The sequence below is a fragment of the Pseudophryne corroboree genome, chromosome 5 (assembly GCF_028390025.1).
Source record: "Pseudophryne corroboree isolate aPseCor3 chromosome 5, aPseCor3.hap2, whole genome shotgun sequence".
Taxonomy (NCBI): domain Eukaryota; kingdom Metazoa; phylum Chordata; class Amphibia; order Anura; family Myobatrachidae; genus Pseudophryne; species Pseudophryne corroboree.
Window position 1 is genome coordinate 316,973,098 of NC_086448.1, and position 23,455 is coordinate 316,996,552.

The 23,455-nt window shown below is 43.2% G+C and overlaps 1 protein-coding gene across 2 annotated transcripts in view; it reads left to right on the forward strand.

Moving 5' to 3' along the window:
- The window catches only part of LOC134927686 (mediator of RNA polymerase II transcription subunit 1-like), a 168,827-nt gene that overhangs the window by 82,683 nt on the left and 62,689 nt on the right, over positions 1–23,455 (forward strand). For both annotated transcript variants that reach the window (XM_063922493.1, XM_063922492.1), the window contains exon 9: positions 5,929–6,002. In XM_063922493.1, coding sequence (XP_063778563.1) covers positions 5,929–6,002 — 74 coding nt within the window. The remainder of the gene's footprint in view (positions 1–5,928; positions 6,003–23,455) is intronic.

Sequence of the window (23,455 nt, forward strand, 5' to 3'; positions counted from 1 at the left end):
ATGAACTGCACGTTTGAGATCTCCCCAGAGTGGCTCAATGATATTGAGGTCAGGAGACTGAGATGGCCACTCCAGAACCTTCACTTTATTCTGCTGTAGCCAATGACAGGTCGACTTGGCCTTGTGTTTTGGATCATTGTCATGTTGGAACGTCCAAGTACGTCCCATGCGCAGCTTTCGGGCTGATGAGTGCAAATTTTTCTCCAGTATTTTCTGATAACATGCTGCATTCATCTTGCCATCAATTTTGACCAAGTTTCCAGTGCCTTTGTAGCTCACACATCCCCAAAACATCAGCGATCCACCTCCATGTTTCACAGTAGGAATGGTGTACCTTTCATCATAGGCCTTGTTGACTCCTCTCCAAATGTAACGTTTATGGTTGTGGCCAAAAAGTTCAATTTTGGTCTCATCACTCCAAATTACTTCGTTCCAGAAGTTTTGAGGTTTGTCTCTGTGCTGTTTGGAGTATTGTAAGCGGGACACTTTGTGGCATTTGCGTAGTAATGGCTTTCTTCTGGTGACTCGACCATGCAGCCCATTGTTCTTCAAATGCCTCCTTATTGTGCAACAGCCACACCACTTTTTTTTCAGAGTCCTGTATTTCAGCTGAAGTTATTTGTGGACTTTTCTTTGCATCCCGAACAATTTTCCTGGCAGTTGTGGCTGAAATTTTTGTTGGTCTACCTGACCGTGATTTGTTATCCACAGAATCTCTAATTTTCCACTTCTTAATTAGAGTTTGAACACTGCTGATTGGCATTCTCAATTGCTTGGATATCTTTTTAGATCCCTTTCCTGTTTTATACAGCTCAATTACCTTTTCCCACAGATCCTTTGACAATTCTTTTGCTTTCCCCATGACTCAGAATCCAGACACATCAGTGCAGCACTGGATGAAAGATGCAAGGGTCTTTCAGGAGTCCAGAAACTCACTGACCTTTTATACACACACACACACACACACTGATTACAAGCAAACAGATCACAGGTGAGGATGGTTACCTTTAGTAGCCATTCAAACCCGTTTGTGTTAACTTGTGTGCATGTTATCAGGCCAAGATCTCCAGGGTATGTAAATTTTTGATCTGGGTCATTTGGGTAGTTTCTGTTGTCATTATGATTTAAAAAGAGTAAACACAGTTGTTTGACAATAAATAGCTTCACCCAACCACTAACTATGAGTGAAAGAAAAGTTTGTGAGTTATCATTCATATTCTCTGACAAATGGCCAGAAAATCACAAATTCTGTTAGGGTATGTAAACTTATGAGCACAACTATGTGTATGTATGTGTGTGTGTATGTATATGTGTATATGTGTGTGTGTGTGTATGCATGTATGTATATATATGTATGTATGTATGTGTGTGTGTGTGTGTGTGTGTGTGTATGTATATATATATATATATATATATATATATATATATGTTCATTCTGAACAGTGTGCGGCACTCAGGTTTGCAGAAGTAAATCACCAACCACGGACTATCAACGTTTCAATTTTAATGAAAAAATTGTCATCAGGATAAACACAATGATTAAAAACTCACCTTATATCCCAGACACCAATGTGAAGTGAAGTGTGCATCGCTCGCCCGGCGGGGACCCGCTCGGCCGTTGCGGCGCTGAATGATGACGTCATCGCGTATTGCGCGATGCACGTCAGTGACCCGTCACCATGGAAACCCGGTGTATACTACCTGGGAAGAACAAAACAACAAGGATACACAATTGCTGTGTGTAAATACACACACAAAGCTGGGTCAAAAAAGTGTATAAATGTCAAGGAGGATACATGCCTATAAGGATTATGAAAAATTGAATGAATGTTAAGATGTCCATCTGTAATATGAGGGCAAATATGTTGACACGGGAGAAGCCATAGAGCTCACCGCTAATGTACATACTGGGTGGTAAATGTCTGAGAGCACTGGGGCCAAGCCCTGATCGTGAGATGTGCTGCTCATTAAATCGTGTGGCTAGAAAGGTTATCAGGTTACTGCAACTACAGATCTGGATAAAAGATCTGTTGCTGTGGCAAGAGAACTTGCATGTTGCTAAAGTAATTAAATGAAAATTAGATGTATGCTCAGATAACATAAGCTATGGTAAAGGAGAGGGAGCTGTAGGATAGTGGGAACAGAACGTCAAGAACAGGATAAGGGTAACAGTGGAAGTTTGAGACCATAATTAAAAGAAACAAGACAATGGTAGTGCTTCATTAAGTCCCTTCGGTGTAATTACATCCAGTTTAAATATCCACCGTGATTCACATTGTAGCAAGGCTTTGTGTCTGTCTCCACCTCTAATGTTAGCAGGTATGTGGTCAATCATGCGGTATCGTAAACTCGCCAAGGAGTGCTTAAAAGTCATAAAATGGCGTGCCACTGGCTGATCACTCTTCCCTTTAGTCAAGGCCAGTCTGATGGCCGATCTGTGGACAGTCATTCTTTCTTTAAACTTCCTCTTCGTCTTGCCAATGTAAGTCAAACCACAAGGGCAAATTATTTGATAGACCACAAAGGAGGATTCACAGGTTAGATGATGGGTATTTTATAGCCCAAATGTGGATGATGAAAGGTGTCTCCAGCAATGAGGTATTGGCACGTTGTGCACGTGCATCTAAAGCAGCCCCTTTTACAGGTTGAAAAGATAGTTGGTCTGTCAATGGTGGTTCTCGTGGAGATATCTGTTTTGACCAGTATATCTCTAAGGTTTCTAGACCGACGGTAACATGGCATGATGTTCGTATCCTGTAGGTTCAATTTATTGTCAGTTTGGATAAGGTGCCAGTGTTTTTTGGTTATTTTATTAGTTTCCTCTGAGGCCACATTGAAGGTACTCTTCCAGATGAATTTGGGTGCTGTGGTAGCTTTTGACTTCTTCTGTAGTAGAGTATTTCTGTTCATGGTTAGCACCTTAAATTTGGTCTCATGTAGATGCTTGGAGTTATATCCACGTAAAATAAAGCGATTAATGAGCTCATCAATTTGAGCAGCTGCTTGCTTTATATCTGAATTGATTCTGTGGATCCTTATCATTTGTGAGTATGGAAGACCAAGCTTTAGTCCTTTGGGGTGACAGCTTGCATTGTGCAAGAAGGTGTTCCTGTCTGTCGGTTTGGTGAACACCGTGGTGTGGATGTTTGTGTTCACAATGGATATCCTAACGTCAAGGAAGTCTATGGTATGTTGGTCCATTTTGTAGACCAATTTTACAGGACTGGAGGAGATATTGTGAGCATCCAGAATACTCTGCAATGTCGCTTGTGGACCTTTCCATATAATGAACAGATCTATATACCTCTTGTATAGGATGATATTAGATGAGACGTTGAGATCTGAAAAGAAGATGTCCTGTTCCACTTGTACCATATATATGTTGGCATAGGTGGGGGCCACGGCCGATCCCATGGCACACCCCCTCTGTTGTAAATAAAACTTGTTGTCGAACAAAAAATTTTTTTGTTAATACAAGTTCCAGCAAATGAACCAAAATCTCACTATGTGCTGGATCAATCTTCAGCTCATTCAGCAGAACTTTGTTGACTGAATGGAGGCCCTCAGAGTGTGGTATAATTGTGTATAAACTGGTAACATCAGCTGTTACCAGCCATGCATCAGGAGGAATGGGTCCAATTTCACTTAATTGATTGAGTAAAGCTGTTGTGTCCATCAGAGTATGGGGATGTTGTTGGACATACGGCTGCAGTATGGAATCCAGCAATACTGAGGTAGGTTGGAATAATGAACCCCTGGCCGCGATGATTGGTCGCCCTGGAGGAGGGTTGATCCCCTTATGGATCTTAGGGACTGTGTATAGGATAGGGACCACTGGGTGTTCTGGGAGTAGTAATTTCATAATTTCCTCTGTGATGATCCCTGCATCACAGGCCCTCAGTAGTGCTTCTTTGAGTTCTTTCAGGAATGTTGACGTAGGGTTGCCATTCAACCTTGTATACACACCCGGTTCCTCCAATTGATGATAGATTTCCGCCCGGTAATCACAGATATCTTGCAGGACGATGGCTCCGCCCTTGTCTGCCGGGCGAATAATTATTTGCTTATTCTGTGATAGATTATGGAGAGCTTCTGATTCAGACTTAGATTATGCTTAAATACCTTATTAGTTGCTGTGAGATGTTGCGATTCAAGATCCACTAGACGCATGTACGTTTTGATGCTGGCGTTATTTGATAGTGGATCGAAGGTAGATGGTGGTTTGAATTGAATCAGTTTGGAAGGTATATTGCTGGAACTTTGCATGGTTGTCTCAGCAAAGTGCTCCTTCAGTTTCAACTTACGATGGAGCTGATTTTTAGCCACTTGCCAATCTAATTCATCAATTGGGGTTGCTGGAATAAATGATAGACCTTTGGATAGTAAACTACGTTCACTTGAAGAGAGTTCGTGATGGGATAAGTTGACTATTACCTCCGCTTGTTTGGCGCGGGTGGTTTCTTTCCAGCCGCGGCTACGTTTGTATTGGCCCCCTCTGCGTGTTGCTTTGCTCTGCGTGGTCTTGCTTCGCGAGTACCAACTCCTAAAGGGGCAACTCCCTTAGAGGGTAAGTCCTGGTCACTATTCGTACTCTGGCCTTCCGCTGATGTGTCAGTATCCATGTCAGTTCGTGGATAACGTCGTCGTCTAAAGAATGGTTTTCTTTTTGCATCAGGATCATTCCCAGAGAGCCATCTATACACTTGATGGTTCTCATAGTCCTGATCTACCTTGTCAAATTTTGCTTTTTTGAATTTGATTAGATCCCGCTTATAGATGGCTAATTGATTCTCCAGTTTCGCCAGCCAGTCATTCTCTGAGTCAGCAGTCAGTATGGGAAGGTGTTTCGCTTCGTAATAATTGATTTTTTGTTTGGAGTTGTCTACCTCCAAGTTGGCTTGCTCAATTACCAACAGCATGAGATCTGCTGAGCACTTATTCAAAATGGAGACCCATTTGCGGCAAAATGCCGGATTGAATCTACCAATGGTGGGACAATTCCTCACCCTAAATCCCCTAGGGATTTTTTTAGCCCGGTAATAATCACTCAGTGTGATCGCATGATAAGTGAAGTCAATTTCTTTCTTTTTCATGCGAAGTAGATCTCTGTATATTGCTTCTGGAGCCATTGCTTCAGCCTGAGCCCAACCACTAACTATGAGTGAAAGAAAAGTTTGTGAGTTATCATTCATATTCTCTGACAAATGGCCAGAAAATCACAAATTCTGTTAGGGTATGTAAACTTATGAGCACAACTGTGTGTATGTGTGTGTATGTATATGTGTATATGTGTGTGTGTGTGTGTGTGTGTGTGTGTGTGTATGTATATGTGTGTATGTATGTGTATATGTGTGTGTATGTATATATATATATATATATATATATATATATATATATAAATATAATATAATTTTTATCAAGGGGCACAGACCAAGCACTCTCAAATGCAGGTGTGTCAACCTCGAGGCCCACAACGCATACTTTTGTGGCCCAAGTTTCCTTTTTTTAAAACGGTGGAATGCGGCCAACCACCACCGAATGAGTTACTGTTAGCCCTTCTTCCATGCCCGGAACTTATCTCCGATTGTGCAGCATTCCCCATTCTGCACATGTGCGAGAAGATAGTGATAGAGATGGGGAAATGTCCACGGGGGAGAGCCCACACAAGACTTCGACCTTGATAATTCAGCCCGGTTGGGATTTTGAGTTTGACATGCCTGCTCTAATGGATAGCTAAGCCTCTATGGGAGCTGCCCACACTCCCTAAGCATGGGCCCTCAATACCCCAGTCCAACACTACAAAAATTATTTAATCAAACAGACTGAGGTACTTGTGCTTAAGCTTAGATATCCTTAAAGCCTAAACTGTTAGGGTGCCTTGGAACCACTTATTTTAATACCAAAATGTAAATGTTTTTATTTTGCCAGACCTGCAACTGATAAGGATAGGGTGATGGCAATCTTACATGGAAAAGTAGGTTGTCTTGCTCCCAGATCTGGAGGTATGTAAATTTATTAATATTAATGAATCTTCCACCGTGGAAAATGCACACGTACCCTGTGTACAGGCAAATTTTTTACTTTTTTCCCCTGTATAGCTTTTTCTATATTCACAAATACAGAAACCATACTCTCTGTTATCAGCAGTATGCAGTGTGAATAAATGACCTAAAAATAGGTGTTATTTAAACACACATTATTAAGTGTATATCCTGTTGGATTGTTTCAGCACTATTTACTGCTACTCCTGACATCCTGGCTTGCGTAACTCTCCATCCAGACATATTACCCAGATCGTTTCAATCAACACTCTGTCCAGATATACTCACCAGATCGTAACACCAGGGAAGCGGCATCCCTGCCGGTGGCTCAGAGTTAATCTTTTTACAACTACGAGTAGTTACCACATAACATTAAGGTTGGCAAGTAGCTCCATGGTCCTAATACAAACCTGATCGCAGCAGCAAATTTGTTAGCTAATGGGCAAAACCATGTGCACTGCAGGTGGGGCAGATGTAGCATGTGTAGAGAGTTTAAAATAGAGATGAGCGGGTTCGGTTCCTCGAGATCCAAACCCCCCCCCCCCCCCCCCCCCGAACTTCACCTATTTTACACGGTTCCGAGGCAGCCTCGGATCTTCCTGCCTTGCTCGGACAACCCGAGTGCGCCCGAACGTCATCATCCTGCTGTCGTATTCTCGCGAGATTCGTATTGCATATAAAGAGCCGCGCGTCGCCGCCATTTTCACTCGTGCATTGGAGATGATAGCGAGAGGACGTGGCTGCGTTCTCTCAGTTTCTGTGTTCAGTGTGCTGCAAATATCTGTGCTCAGTGTGCTGCAAATATCTACGTTCTCTGCCTGAAAATGCTCCATATCTTTGCTGCATTGTAGTTGTGCGCAGTATATAGTAGGAGGACAGTGCAGAATTTTGCTGACCACCAGTATGTGTGTGTGTGTGTGTGTGTGTGTGTGTGTATGTATGTATGTATGTGTATATGCGTGTGTGTGTGTGTGTGTGTGTGTATATATATATATATATATATATATATATATATATATATATATATATATATACATACATACATATTTATACATACATACATACATACATACATACATACATACATACATACATACATACATACATACATACATACATACATACATACATACATACATACATACATACAATCTCTGCATCATGTGCTGTTTGGGGACTATTTATTAAATCTGCCATCCTGTCTGACACTGCATTGCCACTCCTAGATGGGCCAGGTTTTTGTGTCTGCCACTTGGGTCGCTTAGCTTAGTCCTCCGGCGACCTCAGTGCAAATTTTAGGACTACAAATAATATTGTGAGGTGTTCAGAATAGACTGGAAATGAGTGGAAATTATGGTTATTGAAGTTAATAATACTATGGGATCAAAATTACCCCCAAATTCTATGATTTAAGCTGTTTTTGAGGGGTTTTTGATAAACACCCGAATCCAAAACACACCCGAATCCGATGATAAAGCTAAATATTTATCTTATATAAAACCCTTTATGAGGTCTAAGAACACTGTACGCTGTTTACGTATGGAGTACCGTAAGGGTACGCTCGTTGCGTAACAATCGCTTAGCCGTGGTCGAGACGCTCAAGCGTCACGTTCGCTCACGGCCAAGAGATCACAGGCAGGCACGCTATTGGCTGCCGACTAACGTAATGATTCGCTATAGCGTAACGGACGCTGTATCGGGAGCGGGCTGCTCGAGCGATACAGACGCTCACGAGAATACGCTGTTGGTATCGGGCACACTTATAGGTGAGCGACTACCGTAATGCTACGCTATCAGTGTAGCGGACGCTCGAGACCACGAGGAGATCACGAGCGGCGCAGACGCTCACAATGTTAAACCTTTATATCTAAACCATAAACAATGTAATATGCTGTAAAACCTTAGTGTAGAGATAGGGTGTAGATGCAACACAGTGTAACCTTATTAACTTAAAAGCTGTTTGAGCGTCACCGACGCTCTGAGAATACTTAACACTATAAGAAATACACAGATACCGTGCTTAGGGTCCAACGCCTAATATATATATATATTATGAATGTTATACTTGCAAAAGAATTATTACAATACAAGTCATACACTACAATATAACATAGACTACCTAACCAGATAACTACACAGGAAATACAATACAATACTATTACGTTTAAGAGAATACGAGAGAAAGAGAAGAAGAGAGAGAGAGAGATATGGCCCATAACAACAAGAAAGACAATATGATTGCGGAGAAAACTTACGCACAAAGGAAACGATCGCATGCGCCTCTGGACATCCAGCTCCCGATTTTCAGCAATGATAACCGTTGAAGAGTGAGAGCTGGATGTGATCGGCTTGTCTATTTATGCCCCACACACAATACAATTCAATGGTCCCTACAATCTCATTGTTCATTGGACACAGGAATTCCTCCTCGCATTATAACAAAAGGTCATAGGTTGATTCATACAGGTGGGCTGTGACGATTTCCAACTGCTCAGGTGGGTGGGAAACTAGGTTTCCCGCCGCATGGATAATTAAGTGCAAATAATAGTAAATGGACATAAACTTCTTATGTCCATAACTATTCGCACAAGCGATTAATTCGCTTCAAACCAACACCGGAATATTGCTAATTAAATACTCTTCCGATGGATACTAAACACCACTGTATTACTCCTGTCTGACCCTTTGTATCAAACAAAGGGGGATTTCTCTGTTCATGAACATTCTACATTAACCAAACTTTCAGAATCTATCAAAGGGACCATGATCTACAAAATACATTATATAGTGAAAATATGTAACGATTGAGTCGCACGCTACGAACACATGAACTCTACCGTAAATGCACATACCGCGCGCCCGCGGGTGCCCGCAACAGCGAGTATGCGCACGCACGGGAGAGCGCACGCATGCGCAGCGCAGACCTGTATGAGGTGCAAATATGGCAGTGTGCATCGTGATATTTTTCTGACTTTGACAGTCCACCCTTTGGCAGTCAACAATAACTGCCACTTCCTAAAACATTTCAAAACGAGAAAAATATATGTCAGGGGTTATTACATTTACATGGTTGGGTAGGGGAGGAGAGGAGAAGGTAGGAAAAGGGTATGACCTAGTGAGATAGCAGAAGCATGTGTGTATGAATCCGTGTTTGGGGGTCATGTATCATCGTGCCGTACGTGTTTTAAATCAAGCTTCGAGGCATTGCGAAGTATACATTTGAATTCCTTCTTATCCCGTGGTACGGGTCTGTGGATGGGCTGTCAAACTTTACCGAGCTCTTTTCGGCTGTGGTTGTAACAAAATGGGGAGCACATTTTAGTTGATACATGAATGGGGGAATATGTGATTGCTGATATCTGTGCCTGTATTCCCTATACTATGTGTGTAATTACCTGAAGGTTGTAGAGATGAAGAAAAGACATAATAACGGTAAATGCAGTGGTATTCTAGGTCAGGTAAATGAACATTTGTCGGTTGAAGTCTTGTTCGGTGTCTGTTGAATGCAGTCTTCTTTGTGCTTTTGCCCATAAGGTGCGAGCAAAAGCTTTGTCAATGTCCATAGATTTACAAAAGTGTTGGGCTAGCGTAATTTTAAAATTTCTAGGGAAACTGGGGATCTATGGCATAGTTCATCAAAAATCTGTGTATAAGGTTGTCAAAACTTCTTCTTTAATCCATCTGTTGTCTGTATATCGGCTCATCAAATTCCTCGTCCAAGTGGGTCTTTTTACCTTGGAGGAAAACGGAAAAACAGGTGAAAGAAACGGACCGTAGAAATCGCATTTTCATCACATCATTGTTTCTACATTTGGGTCATAAATCAAATCCATTGGAATTACAATTTCCTCACTCCTTAAACTCATCACCCTGGTACTTCGTTTGCACTTCATTAAAGCCTGACCGCATCTAAATATCAAGCCAATCGTTATAACACCTAAGATACATAGGAGAAACTTCCCTACATCCATTATGACTCCTTGAGCCCATTCTCCTAAACCGGAGAACCAATTTCGCGGGTTCAACCATGACACCCAACCAGTCAGCTCATTACTCACAGCAGCAAGGGTGAGATTGTGTCTCCTGCGAAATTCCCACTTCAGTTGGAGAATATCGTCCATCTTTTGGTCTATGACCTCGACCGGGTCCTCGGTACTATTTGTAATATATGTGCAACATTTCACGCCGTACTGCGTTGCCAGTGTGACACAATATCCACCTGTTACTGCTGTGAGATAATTGAGAATCATTCTATGCTGAACTAGTTCTGTTTTATAAGCTTGAAGTTCTCTTCCAGTATACCTAAACGTGTCATCATACATTTCTGTGATATTGTCTAACAAATTTGCGAGCGCAGATATGTATTTGTAATTCAACACTCCTCTGGCGGTGCGAGTGATGTCTAACGCGATTAGAAACTGAATCCCGGTGGATTCATGGATCATGTCAGAGGCCGGATGCTCTGTTCTTTCTATCAGGTGCCGTTTAACTACGTGCTCGTAATGGGTGTGAGTATAAGGAGCTTGGGCAACACGGTGTATATCTTTCATTTTGGCATGTGATACAGTCATTACTTCAGGCAGTACTTTTCCAATATAACACAATCCTTCAGAGTTTGGGGCAAGCCACTTATACGCCTTCCTCCCGCATATGAAATATGCATCATCGGGGAGAACATATGGGACGGAGTAGGACATAACCATCTTCCATGTGAAATCTCCTAACCCTAATTCTCCCATCTGTCTAGTACACGTATCAGCTTGTACGATATGTGCACAGTATCCTGGTGATACCTCTCCAACTCTCGTAATCCTATTTCCTAGGGTATACCTATATCGGAAAGATTTTCCTCTACTGGCTATGTGGCGTATAAGCTCTGTATCTGTCGGCATTCTATCTGCTCTATATGAAAAGGTCATGGTTTGGTTACTCCATGACACTTCCCAATTTCCCGGCTTTCGGGGATTGGAAATGTTAAAACATATGAGGGATCTATCCACATGATATTGGTGGAGCTTCAAACTAGGAGGACTGGAGATATTAAACCTCCTGTCCACCGGCCTCCCACCACTTAGCTCAAGTACCTCCCCTATCGTTAAAGGAAATGGTACTAGTCCTGATTTGCTATGACCTTGAGGTACTTGAGAGCATACCCAACAATCTGTTTGATTTAGCACACTACCCACTAAGGAGTGATAGTCACTCAAGGGATGCCGGTCCATGTGGATATTAAAACTGGATTGGCATTTCTTGATGCACCCATCCTCAACTACATTGTCACAGAGCCTACAGATACAGTTTTCTTCAGCTAACAATCCTTCATAATGTTTACAAATAACATGGCTGCTAGATCGTTTCCGGTACTCGCCTTTGCTTGGTGATTGTGTTGCTATTGGAAATTTACACCTCCGTCTCAGTCATCGGAACCTTTCTGGATCCTTTCTCGACCTCACTGGTACTCTCACCGAAACAGACTGCTCTGGTCAACATCATGGTCAACAGGAAAATCCGGATCACAGTCTCTTGGGGCAAGTCCATCTTACAGGAGGAGAAAAGAAGAAATTTGTAATGGGGGTACAGGAAAACAGTTTGAGGGGGAGAGAAACTTGTTATGATAATAAGTTCTCTAGTCTTGTTGTTCTTCTTGTTCTGCTGTCATCTCAAAGGTGCTGTCTCTCAGTCTTCCAAACGAACATTCCGGTGATGCAATATTCCTTCCAAACCAGCGAACTTTCTGTAAGGAGCAAAAAATCTTGCATTACCATTTGTCTAACTGATGTGTGACATACCATCTTTAAAACATGAAAACATGAGTGAGAAGAGGGAGAGGAAAAAAAACAACAAGAGAGAGAGAACCGTTCACATATGTGTGTGTGTGTGTGTGTGTGTGTGTGTGTGTGTGTGTGTGTGTGTGTGTGTGTGTGTGTGTGTATATATATATATATATATATATATATATATATATATATATATATAACATAACACATCAATAAACAACAGAGAAAAAAAAAACATTTTTCAAACAAACATTTTCTAAAACATTGTCAGATCATCAGGCTGTCATATCTACATGTCCAATGGTTTCCTTGCGCATTCCCTCCCCCCAGCACTTCCATATTCCATTGTCTGTATCTGGCCAGAATACATTGGTGCGGATAGGTCATGCTGGGGTTTGGTAGACTTCTGCAAAGACCAAGTATATATGCAATGTTTGAATCCTACCAATAATCGTCAGATGGGGAGAGAGAAAAAGAAACATTTCACAGATACATTTACAACGTTTCACCCGGTCATTCCTGTGTCTTCAGGGAATGACCTCCCAATTTATTAACTATAACCTCAGGCTTACTGAAGGGTTAAAGGGTCCATGTTCTTTACTCACTGTTATTGCTACAGAGACAAAGACGTCTCAAGGTTCCCATATAAAATTTATAACCATATGAAGCTACTCCCACGCCACACACTGAAACTATGTACTAACTGTGCCTTAGTTTCGACACGTACCCCTGTCCGTGTACGGAAGTCCTTATAAGGACATAGAGCTCGTGGTGCCCTCGTGCATTTCATGTTTCCGCTGTATGATATCCTGCATGTAGTGTCGTAAGTTAACTTCCTTAACCAATTATGTTCTTGCACGTATTGTATACACCCATGTGTCTTATCTACATAGTAAGCCGTAATTCCTATAATAAACAGAGTGATTCTTAACCAACAGCTGCGTGTTTATTCTTTGTGTTAAGAGTTGCTCTCACGGGTACCTAAGAGGTCATCACATCGAGGGGGTTAAAAGGCAAGATCCTAACAATCTGGGGGCTCGGAGCCGGGATCCAGACGATCGTCCCCTGACCGGTAAGATAGAGAATTTTGTTGTCTGTCTTGCTCACTAAGGGATTGCGACCATCTACTGGATCTGAACCCGTAGCGTGTTCTGGGAACACGTATGGTAATATCTGAGTCAGGGACTCGATAGTACTCATAGCATATGTAAAGGATTTTTTTAAGGCGCCATAAACCGGTATCAGGGATACCATAGAAGGACCAGGGGTCCACGTAACAACGCCTCCTCGATTTGATCACCTAAATATTTGTATGTCTGTCTTATAAGTACTCATATTGTAATTTTTTTATTAAGGACACTCAGTGAACGGGTGGTAAGTGCACGGACGCTGAGTGTCAGAGGACATTGTTGTTTACAGTGATTTTAAGTACATTTAGAAGTTGATTTGTGACAAATATTATTGTGTACAGTTATAGGGACATTAATTGTACGGGTGGTAAGTGTACGTACATTTGGTGTCACATATTGTTGTACTGTTGTTGTTTTCTGTCCCCGGTAGTTTGTGTAGGAAACATGCAGTTGTCAATGGTCTATGATCAGATCAGCTGAATGCATACATAGACTATTGTTCCCCTTCCCTGTTATTTGTGAATTCTTTTAGAAATATATTGCGCGGGTGGTAAGTGTACGCGCATTATATGACATTGTGTTCGGAACAGTCTATGTTTTTATGATAAGATTGTTGCAACTTCACTTTAAATACGTTAGTTACTTGTTGGTAATATGGGATCAGACCAGAGTAAAGAGAATGAATACCCCCCTCCCCTCCCGGGAGAGACCTGCAAGGAATATGTTGCTCGTGTCTCCCCTACAAATTACTACCTTGTTAATCCCTGGCTAGACAACCTAGCTGGCTTGACAGAAGCCATGAAAAGTCCCGATCCCTTTCCCAGAGACGGGTCAAACTTGCCATTTTATATGGATATGGTGAAGGGCTTATGCCTTGAGGACAAGGAAGCTTGGCCGTGGTATGACCACGATCCTCAATGGGATATGACATATATGCGGGCGGGGGGAGAGCAGTGGCTTACCATAGCCCCTCATTGGCAGGATAGACCAAGAAAAGTCAGAACTAAGAACAGATCCAATACTCAGTCCCAACTCCATGCAAAAGAAAAAGACCGATTTCAAAAGTTAACTAACAACATCTGTCCCCCACCCTACAACCGCCTTTACCCATCTTTAACAGACGAGGACATCTTAGCCCTGTCCTCTGCAGTTATTCCAGCCCCGCCATCTGCCCCCACGCCCCCGCCACCTCAGTCATCATCCATCTCCATTTCACTCTCACCCCCTCGCTCCGCTTCTGCAACCACTCGTCAGTCAGCGGACTCCACAATTGTCACTAATGAAATCACTAGTCCTGGACATACCCGGTCCGGTAGACTCATTTCAGGGGCGGACGGCGGTGCACAGGGGACAGACACACATGCCTTTTAGGACAGTGGGTCAGGGCCGAAACTAGGACTAACGGCACCCGGGGCAAGACAGTAATTTAGCGCCCCCACCCACCCTCCAAAAAAAAAAAAAAAAGGAAATATATTAAATTAAAAAAAAATTTACATAGAAAAATAAAATAGAATATATAAAAAAAAAAATTAAGTAAGAAACAAACAACAAAATTCAAAACAGATATCCCTCAGACCAGCAGTCCCCGGTAATACACACACGGTATAATATATATGTACACACCCACATATATATATATATATATATATATATCTGTAGCTGTCACTGTGGTGAAAATAAGCAGTCTCAGCAGTAAAGATTAGGTCAATATACTGCATATAAACTTAAGAAAACTACAGTATAAATGAACTGCAGGGGTTAACACCAGTCACAGTGTCTCTCTTTACTAACTTGGAGGTGAAGGCTGCGTCCTGCTTACATCCATCACTGTGCTGTCAGCGACTCAGCGCTGAATGCACTGCAGTTCTGTGTGGGGCCAGAGAAAGGTCAGCAGCATCAACACATTCATAGCTAGGGCGGGCGGCAGGTATACTTTTTCGGCTTGCCGCTGAGAAAGGGAAGCTACACACGCTGTCCTGATTACTGCAGCTCTAGCAGCGGTGCAATGCATCATGGGATTTGTAGTCTCTATGTTACTGCATAACGTTTAAGCAGTAGCACACATGACTACAAATCCCATTTTTCTACACTACCTTTTCTGCTGTGTAAGATGCAGCTGATCCCAGCGCCCTATCCAATCCAGCGCCTGGGTCACATGCCCCCCTAGCCCCTCCCTAGTTTCGGCTCTGAGTGGGTGATCAACTATTAAAAAAACCCATTGAGATTGAGGATCTAGACAGAATTATTAAGAACTGTCCCAAACCTACGGTAGCACCCAAGGGCTGCATCGCCTATTTAAAAAAGGCTTGTAAAGGCCGCAGTTTCACACAGGAAGACATGAGGCTTATCATAGATGGAGTCATAGATCATTACAACGGGTGGGATTGGAGTAAAGTGCCCACAATCAGTACCCCTATAGCACCGGCTAATCAAACTGCCACTAATTACCCCCTCAATACACAGGACGGCATAAAGAAAATGTGGGATGAACTGAGTGAACATATGGACACAGTGTTTAAAACCCGCTCGTCCCTCCCAGTAGCAGTAGCTTGCAAACAGAAACCTAGTGAGAATGTGACTGAATTCTGGAAGAGATTTAAAAAGTGTTGGTCAGAGGAGGCAGGTCTCACCCTAGTTAATACCGACAACTTACTCATTTCTACATTTATAAACAACTTGTTGCCATCCGTGACATTAACTGTAAAACAAAGTGTTTCTAGTTGGACCTCAGACAACATTGAGGTATTTAGTAAACACTTATATGAGAAGGAAGCAGCAGGCTGCTTTGACATTAAAAAGATTACTCAAAACGTACCGACCCACAGTTTTCAGAACCCCCGGGGGCAACACAGGAACCCTTGCCCCCATCGGGACATCCCACAGAATAGGGGTCCCCCTGCACCTCCAAACAGACGACACACATCCTGCTTTAATTGTGGAAAAGATGGACATTGGGCTAGGGACTGTCCTTACCCCTTTAATAAAACTAAACAACCATTGACTGAACCTGTCCCCACTAACAATACTCCCAGAGACGCCCCAAGGTTCCAAATTGACTGGCAGGGACAGCCCCGCTGACGGGGCCCGGAGGAGAGTGTCCCGACTTTCATGCAGCTCACTGGTCACTGGAAGGAGCCCCCAATGGTCAATCTAGGCATAAATGGAACAAGTGTCCCATTCCTGATTGACAGTGGAGCCACCACCAGTGTCCTGTGTAGGGACCAGTATCATGGACCCTTGAGAAAGTCCGCTCCTTCAATGGGAATCAATGGGATACCCACAAAAGCTTACTCCACTGTACCCCTCCCTATTGACACACCACGTGGGCATTATATAGGGACTCACTCATTCACTGTCATACCTGACTGCCCAGTTAACTTGTTGGGAAGAGACCTCCTTACTGAACTACAGATAACCATCACCCCTTCTGGTAAAGGCATGGACATAATCTCACCACACTTCCCCGTGATTACTGAAACCTCTGAACTAGACACTATAGACCCCCACGTATGGGCAGAAGGGCCCCTCGACACAGGCCTGATATCTTGTACCCCATACAAGGCCACACTGAAATCTGATGTACACCCTGTTTACCAGAAACAGTACCCATTGTCCAAAGAGAAAATGGATGGCCTTAAGCCCATGGTAGAACAATTCCTGCAGCAAGGCATACTTAGACCTGTAGTCTCTCCTTACTGTACACCTGTCAACCCTGTTGTTAAATCAGATGGATCAACTAGATTTGTACAGGACTTAAGGGCAATTAACCAGCTAATTGTCCCCATTGCTCCCATAGTCCCAGACACTAACTCCCTCCTCTCAGCCATCCCTGCGGACGCTGTGTACTTCACCGTCATTGACTTGAAAAATGCCTTTTTTAGCATACCTGTTGACCCACAGACACAATTACTGTTTGCATTTTCTTTTGGGGGCCAGCAATTAACTTGGTGTAGGTTACCCCAGGGGTTCATAGACGCTCCTGTTGTTTACACCATTGTCCTCCAAGCCACTTTAAAATCATGGCACCCCCCCCAAGGTTCTGTCCTGCTACAGTATGCAGATGACCTGCTTCTCTGTAGTCAAACGGAGGAGGCCTGCCGAGAGGATGGTTTATCACTGTTACTATGGCTCTGTAAATGTGGACACAAAGTGTCAAAAACTAAAATGCAATGGTGTAAAAAGCAAGTTGATTATCTGGGTTTTGTCCTCACAGAGGGAGAGAGGAAGGTCAGTCCACAACGCATTCAGTCTGTACTCGGTCTGGTCCGCCCAGCCACTCAGAAGGAAATGCTGTCCTTTCTGGGTATGATAAACTACTGCAGACAGTGGATATCTGATTGTTCCTATTATGACAATATTCTGAGACAAGCCACACTAGCTGACAAACCCAGAGACATACAATGGTCACAAGAAATGTTGGATGCATACGAGAATTTGAAATGTTTGTTGATTAAAAGTCCGGCACTTGGCCTCCCCAACTATGTATTACCTTTTCATCTCTTTGCAAGGGACAACTGTAAAACCATGGCGGGGGTACTAACTCAAGAACATGGAGGTAAGCTGCGCCCCGTGGCATTTTTTTCTAAAATAATGCCCGTGTCAGTCCAGGGAATGCCTGCTTGTCTTCGAGCCCTGGCAGCCTGCGCAATGGTGGCTGAGATGGCCATGACTCTCACCCTAGGTCACCTTACTGTACTACATACCACACATAATGTAGTTACCCTACTTAAAGGCCTCCACACGCAACATATGTCTGCCCAACGCCTCAGTGGCTATGAAGTACAATTGTTGGGAAACCCATCCCTTACTATTAAGTATGCCAATGCGACTTCAGGCCCTGCCCCTATACTAAATGCTCTTCTTGGTCTCAAAGGTCCCCAAGACGACTTACCCGATGACCATGATTGCGGTATGACTATAGAGACTGAGACATCTCCCAGACTGGACATGTCCCCCATACCGGTACCTGATTCTGACCATGTCTTTGTGGACGGCTCTTGCACTAGACCAAATGACTCCACATACCAAGCAGGTTATGCCGTTGTGCGCCTGCCAAATGACGTTCTTGAGGCAAAGCCCATACCTTATCAATCTGCACAGGCTGCTGAACTCATAGCCCTAACCAGGGCATGTATTCTGTACCAGGATAAACCTGTCACCATCTACACAGACTCAAAATACGCCTACGGCGTTGTGCACGACCATGGAGTTATCTGGTCCCGCCGGGGTTTTATCGGAGCTGACGGTAAGAACATTTCACATGCCAAACTTATCACTGACTTACTTCATGCAATACTCCTGCCTAGTGACATTGCCATCTTACATTCTAGAGCCCACACTGGTGGGGCTGATGAAATCTCCAGGGGAAATGCTTTCGCAGATAGCTCCGCCCGCCAGGCAGCTCAGCTCCCCACCATACACCAAGCCATGGCTGTCATGACCCCACCCATGTTAGATGATCAGTATTTACTTACTGAACTCCAAGTTTCTGCCTTCCCCAAAGATTTAGCTGATTGGTTGTTTCCAATAATGCAGAAGAATCCTAAAACAGGATTAATCTGCAAAGAGGGGAAACCATGTATACCTCAAGCAAGCGCTCCTTTGTTCATATCTCACTATCATGGGATTGGTCACAACAGCAAACATACAACACATACATTACTAGACAAAGATTTTTACATCACAGACGCGAGATTACTAGTTGATCAGTATGTTAGCAGATGCATTACATGCTTAAGAAACAACCCTAACAATCCTATGAAGGCAGCTCACCAACACCTGGCCTGGGCAAAGAAACCCATGATAGCGCAAGAGGGGGATCTAGATCAAATTAGGGAAGAGTATGTAAGGTCTCTCATAACCAAACTGACTGAAGTTGAGCATAATGTTGTTCGGAAAAATCCCTCTAATCCACAGGAACCAACTCACCCCTTCCAGGTGGGAGACAGAGTGGTTGTTAAGGTTCTCCCCAGAAACAAGGAACCAGGAGACTTCGCGTACGGTCCCGAAACAGAGGTTGTTGCAGTTACCAGAACAGCGATCCTTACCAAAGAAGGCCCTACCTGGATACATGCGTCCCGAGTGAAGAACATACCTAGACCAGACCGGGAAGGAAGACCAGAAGGGGTACTAACGGGAGTAGACAACTCTGACCCCCAACAGCAGGAAGAGGTACTAACGGGGGCAGACAGCCCTGACCTCCAGCAGGAAGAGGTACTAACGGGGGCAGACAGCCCTGACCTCCAGCAGGAAGAGGTACTAACGGGGGCAGACAGCCCTGACCTCCAACTTAACCAAAATGATGACTTCATACATGGAGAAGACGATGGTGAACCACGGATCATGCTGGGCTTGTGTTGCCCTGACTTTTATCACAGTCCTGACACTCCCCTGTAAAACTGAGGTTGACATCTCACAGAAGGGAGGGGTGATCACTTTATGGTATAACTCCTCCAACACACATGTAGCCACATATATTGTAGAATATTTTAAGTTCCATAAGCTTGCTAAGGCAGAGGCCTCCATACACCCTAGCCATAAAAAACTAGAGGATTTATCTGTAGAATTGAAAAAGAATTCCGGCATTGATAACCCCTGGAGCCAATACTTCGGTTGGTTTGAGAACTGGAAACAAGCACTTGTACAATTGGGAATCTTTATATTGATTACTCTCATTCTTATATGTGTTATTGTGTTCTGCATCCTACCATGTTGCCGACTGCTCACAACTAAGACCATCGAGAATAATCTCATGTATGAGTCTATAGCCCCACCACATGACAACTCACCTGCAGGCTATAAACAATATCTGGCCAAATACCGTTCAGGGAAACCTCCTCGGAAGAATCATATCATATGAATTTATGATTCTAAGAGGGGGTTGAAGGGTTAAAGGGTCCATGTTCTTTACTCACTGTTATTGCTACAGAGACAAAGACGTCTCAAGGTTCCCATATAAAATTTATAACCATATGAAGCTACTCCCACGCCACACACTGAAACTATGTACTAACTGTGCCTTAGTTTCGACACGTACCCCTGTCCGTGTACGGAAGTCCTTATAAGGACATAGAGCTCGTGGTGCCCTCGTGCATTTCATGTTTCCGCTGTATGATATCCTGCATGTAGTGTCGTAAGTTAACTTCCTTAACCAATTATGTTCTTGCACGTATTGTATACACCCATGTGTCTTATCTACATAGTAAGCCGTAATTCCTATAATAAACAGAGTGATTCTTAACCAACAGCTGCGTGTTTATTCTTTGTGTTAAGAGTTGCTCTCACGGGTACCTAAGAGGTCATCACATCGAGGGGGTTAAAAGGCAAGATCCTAACACTTACCATCAGTCCTAATGATCACCTTTCCTGATTGCACATTATGGGTGTGGCTCAAAATTCTTCCTATATGATCCCTGTTTATAATTGTGTGTGTTATAATTTTGCTCATTTCTTGGTCTAGGGGGTCTGACTTTATGTGGGTTATTACAGTTACTGGCATAATGCCCTTCTCTTCTACAATGATAACAAATCCTTGGCTTCCTCCATGTGCTAGGGGCCTGGGGTTTTGGTCGACTTGATGCCTCCTCTAGTGCTTGGATGCTCATTGCCATCAACCGTTCTCCCTGCGCTTCCCTGGTTCTTTGGATATTGCGGTCATGCTCGATAGCGGACTCTCTTAATGCAGCCACCGAGATGCCTCTCCAGTGAGGTATGGAGGTTTGTACCCTGATTTTTAGTGTGTCTTTTAAGCTGTCCATTAATACAGACACAGCTACCTCTCTGTGGTGTACGTTAGTTTCAATGTCATCTATACCAGTGTACCTAGCCATATCCTGCAGAGCCCGGTGAAAATACTCTGATGCGGATTCACCTTCTTTTTGTTTTATTGTAAAGATTTTATTCCACTTTACTACTGCAGGAAAATATACTCCTAACTGTAGATTGATTCTTTTTACATTATCTTGGTTATACTTGTCTGTTAGTGGTACTTCCTCATCTAGCTTACAATCAGCAATAAATTTCAATGAATCAACATCAGGGGGTAAACATGCCCTCAAAACTGTCCTCCAATCTTTGTTATTTGGCTCTGCAGTGTTTCCTAGTACTCTTATGTATTTTTGACAAGCAACTAAGTCTTTCCTGGGATCAGGAAATTCAGACAGAATTGTTCTTAATTCTGTTCGGGAAAAGGGGGCAGTACATGGCGATGTTCCTGACAGGAGTGACTCCTGAAGAGTCAGTTTTCCCATTTGGTACTGCAATTACCCTGACGGGATTAAGTCCAGTAACGTCATTCTGAATTGATTCCACGATATGAGGTACATTTGTTTGTGCGTGATGTATAATACCATACGTACCTGTGGACACGACCTCACCTGACCCTCCGTTAGGGGGTTTGATTACAGTCTTTACCGATTTGGTCGCGTCCACCTGGATGTCTTGTGTGATGGCTGCTGGAAAAGGTGCCGACATTGTGCTGGGCTCACTTTCTTGTTGGTGTTCCAGAGGAAAGTTTAACATGGGGTGCGACTTGCATGGGTTAATAGTTGTACATTTAACACTTTCTTTTTTATAGACCTTATTACATTTTACACTTTCATTTTTAATACGGTTACGAAGTGCCTTTTTATCGTACAACATTGTGCCTTTCTCCGCAACCATAATCCTCTCCATTGCCATGTCTCTCCTCTCAAGATTAAAGTTAGGTATGTAAGTTAAATTTCTTTGCATTTCACTTTCCTGTAGCCATAACTGCAAACAATCATCATGTTTAACCCGTTGTTTCCAGGATTTTATGAGACAGATCCTCCGCCTTAAATTATGCAATACCTCGAAGTCAAAACTACCTATCCCAGGAAATGGTGCTTTATCCCCCGCAGTCATTCGTGTCCATTCATCACAAAAGGTCTCAGTGTGGGGACCATACCTCCTCCACATTACTAACCGAGCAGACCCTCGGGGTCTGCAAGCCTCTGCAGTCTGAACCCTGACTGCTGAACGTCCCTGTGTTGTGCACTTGGCTTCCATTGTGGACCTTACACAGAAGAACTTCCTAAAATACACCAAACACAGTCTACGTTGGAAATCCTTAAAGCTCTTCCACTGAACTTCTTCTGCTCCGAGTACAACGAATCCGCCCCTTTTAGCAGACACGTGTAACCGTTACAGGCCCTATCTCTAGAGATTTTCCTGTGACCAGTGAAAATTCCCTTCTTTACACAAATCACGCTTGCATGTGCTCCCTACAACACGTATGAGGGCAAGATTTACGTTATGGATATACTACCTCATATCACGTTGCGTTATTGGTCACACATACAACCGTGCGGTCCAATCGTACCACTTATAGACACTTGTTGCCCATAAATGGTAGGATCATTGGAGTCTCCCTACTGTGCTCCAAAACAGCCAGAGCGTAATACAACGAAAACTTTATCACACTCTGTTGCACGTTTTCACTCAGACCGTGCTCATCACGTATTCACCTTGACCGTGATTCACCAAGACTTACTTCACCAAGATTTCACAAAGACTTCACCAAGAGGAGTTCAATACACTCATACCGTTTTCAACCCACTATCATTCTTATAGTTTTCTGATCAGAAAAATCATTTCCCGTAGTCTGATAGCTGTCCCCAGAGGCATTACAGTAAAGTAAGGTATTTAAACTAAGTTTTGGAAAAACTGAAATCAATTTGTGCTATTATCACGTGGCTATGCTATACCGCCCCCCACTAAAACAATGCTATTGTGCGATTTGAGTTTCGGTGGGCGTACCCAGACGCTCCGTTGCGTAATATACGCTGCGTGCGTCGGCATTTGTGTTGCGTTCGCGAGTCTCAGCCTTTTGTTAGAGACACGTGTACGCTGGCCATACAAAAATACAATTAGCACGTTTATCAATGTAGATGATCTTTAACTGTAATCATCTACCAAGCACCACACAGGTCTTTCCTTGTATCTCAGGCGAAGCTGTGCGTGTGTTTTACAAATTACCCCTTAATATATCGTTTTTACTCTTTAACTACCAATAGCAACAAATCTTTCTCAGCACGTTATCAATTGTGAAATGGCAACCAGGAGAGTGATATGAAAATATACGAAAAAGAAATGCAGCTATATGCGTGTGTACGCAAAACAGAAATAAAACAGTTTTAAAAGATACTAGCGTGTTGTTCTTACCTCCGGTTCCCGGATTCCTTCAGCACCCTTTACTAAGCGAAGCAGACGCTTATCCCGTCAGCACTGCGAAGAATATGATCTCCCGCCTTTTGCTGATGGATAATGTCTGCTGAAATTACCTAGCAGAGATATGTGAAGGACAGGACGAGCCGCCAATTGATAAAGCTAAATATTTATCTTATATAAAACCCTTTATGAGGTCTAAGAACACTGTACGCTGTTTACGTATGGAGTACCGTAAGGGTACGCTCGTTGCGTAACAATCGCTTAGCCGTGGTCGAGACGCTCAAGCGTCACGTTCGCTCACGGCCAAGAGATCACAGGC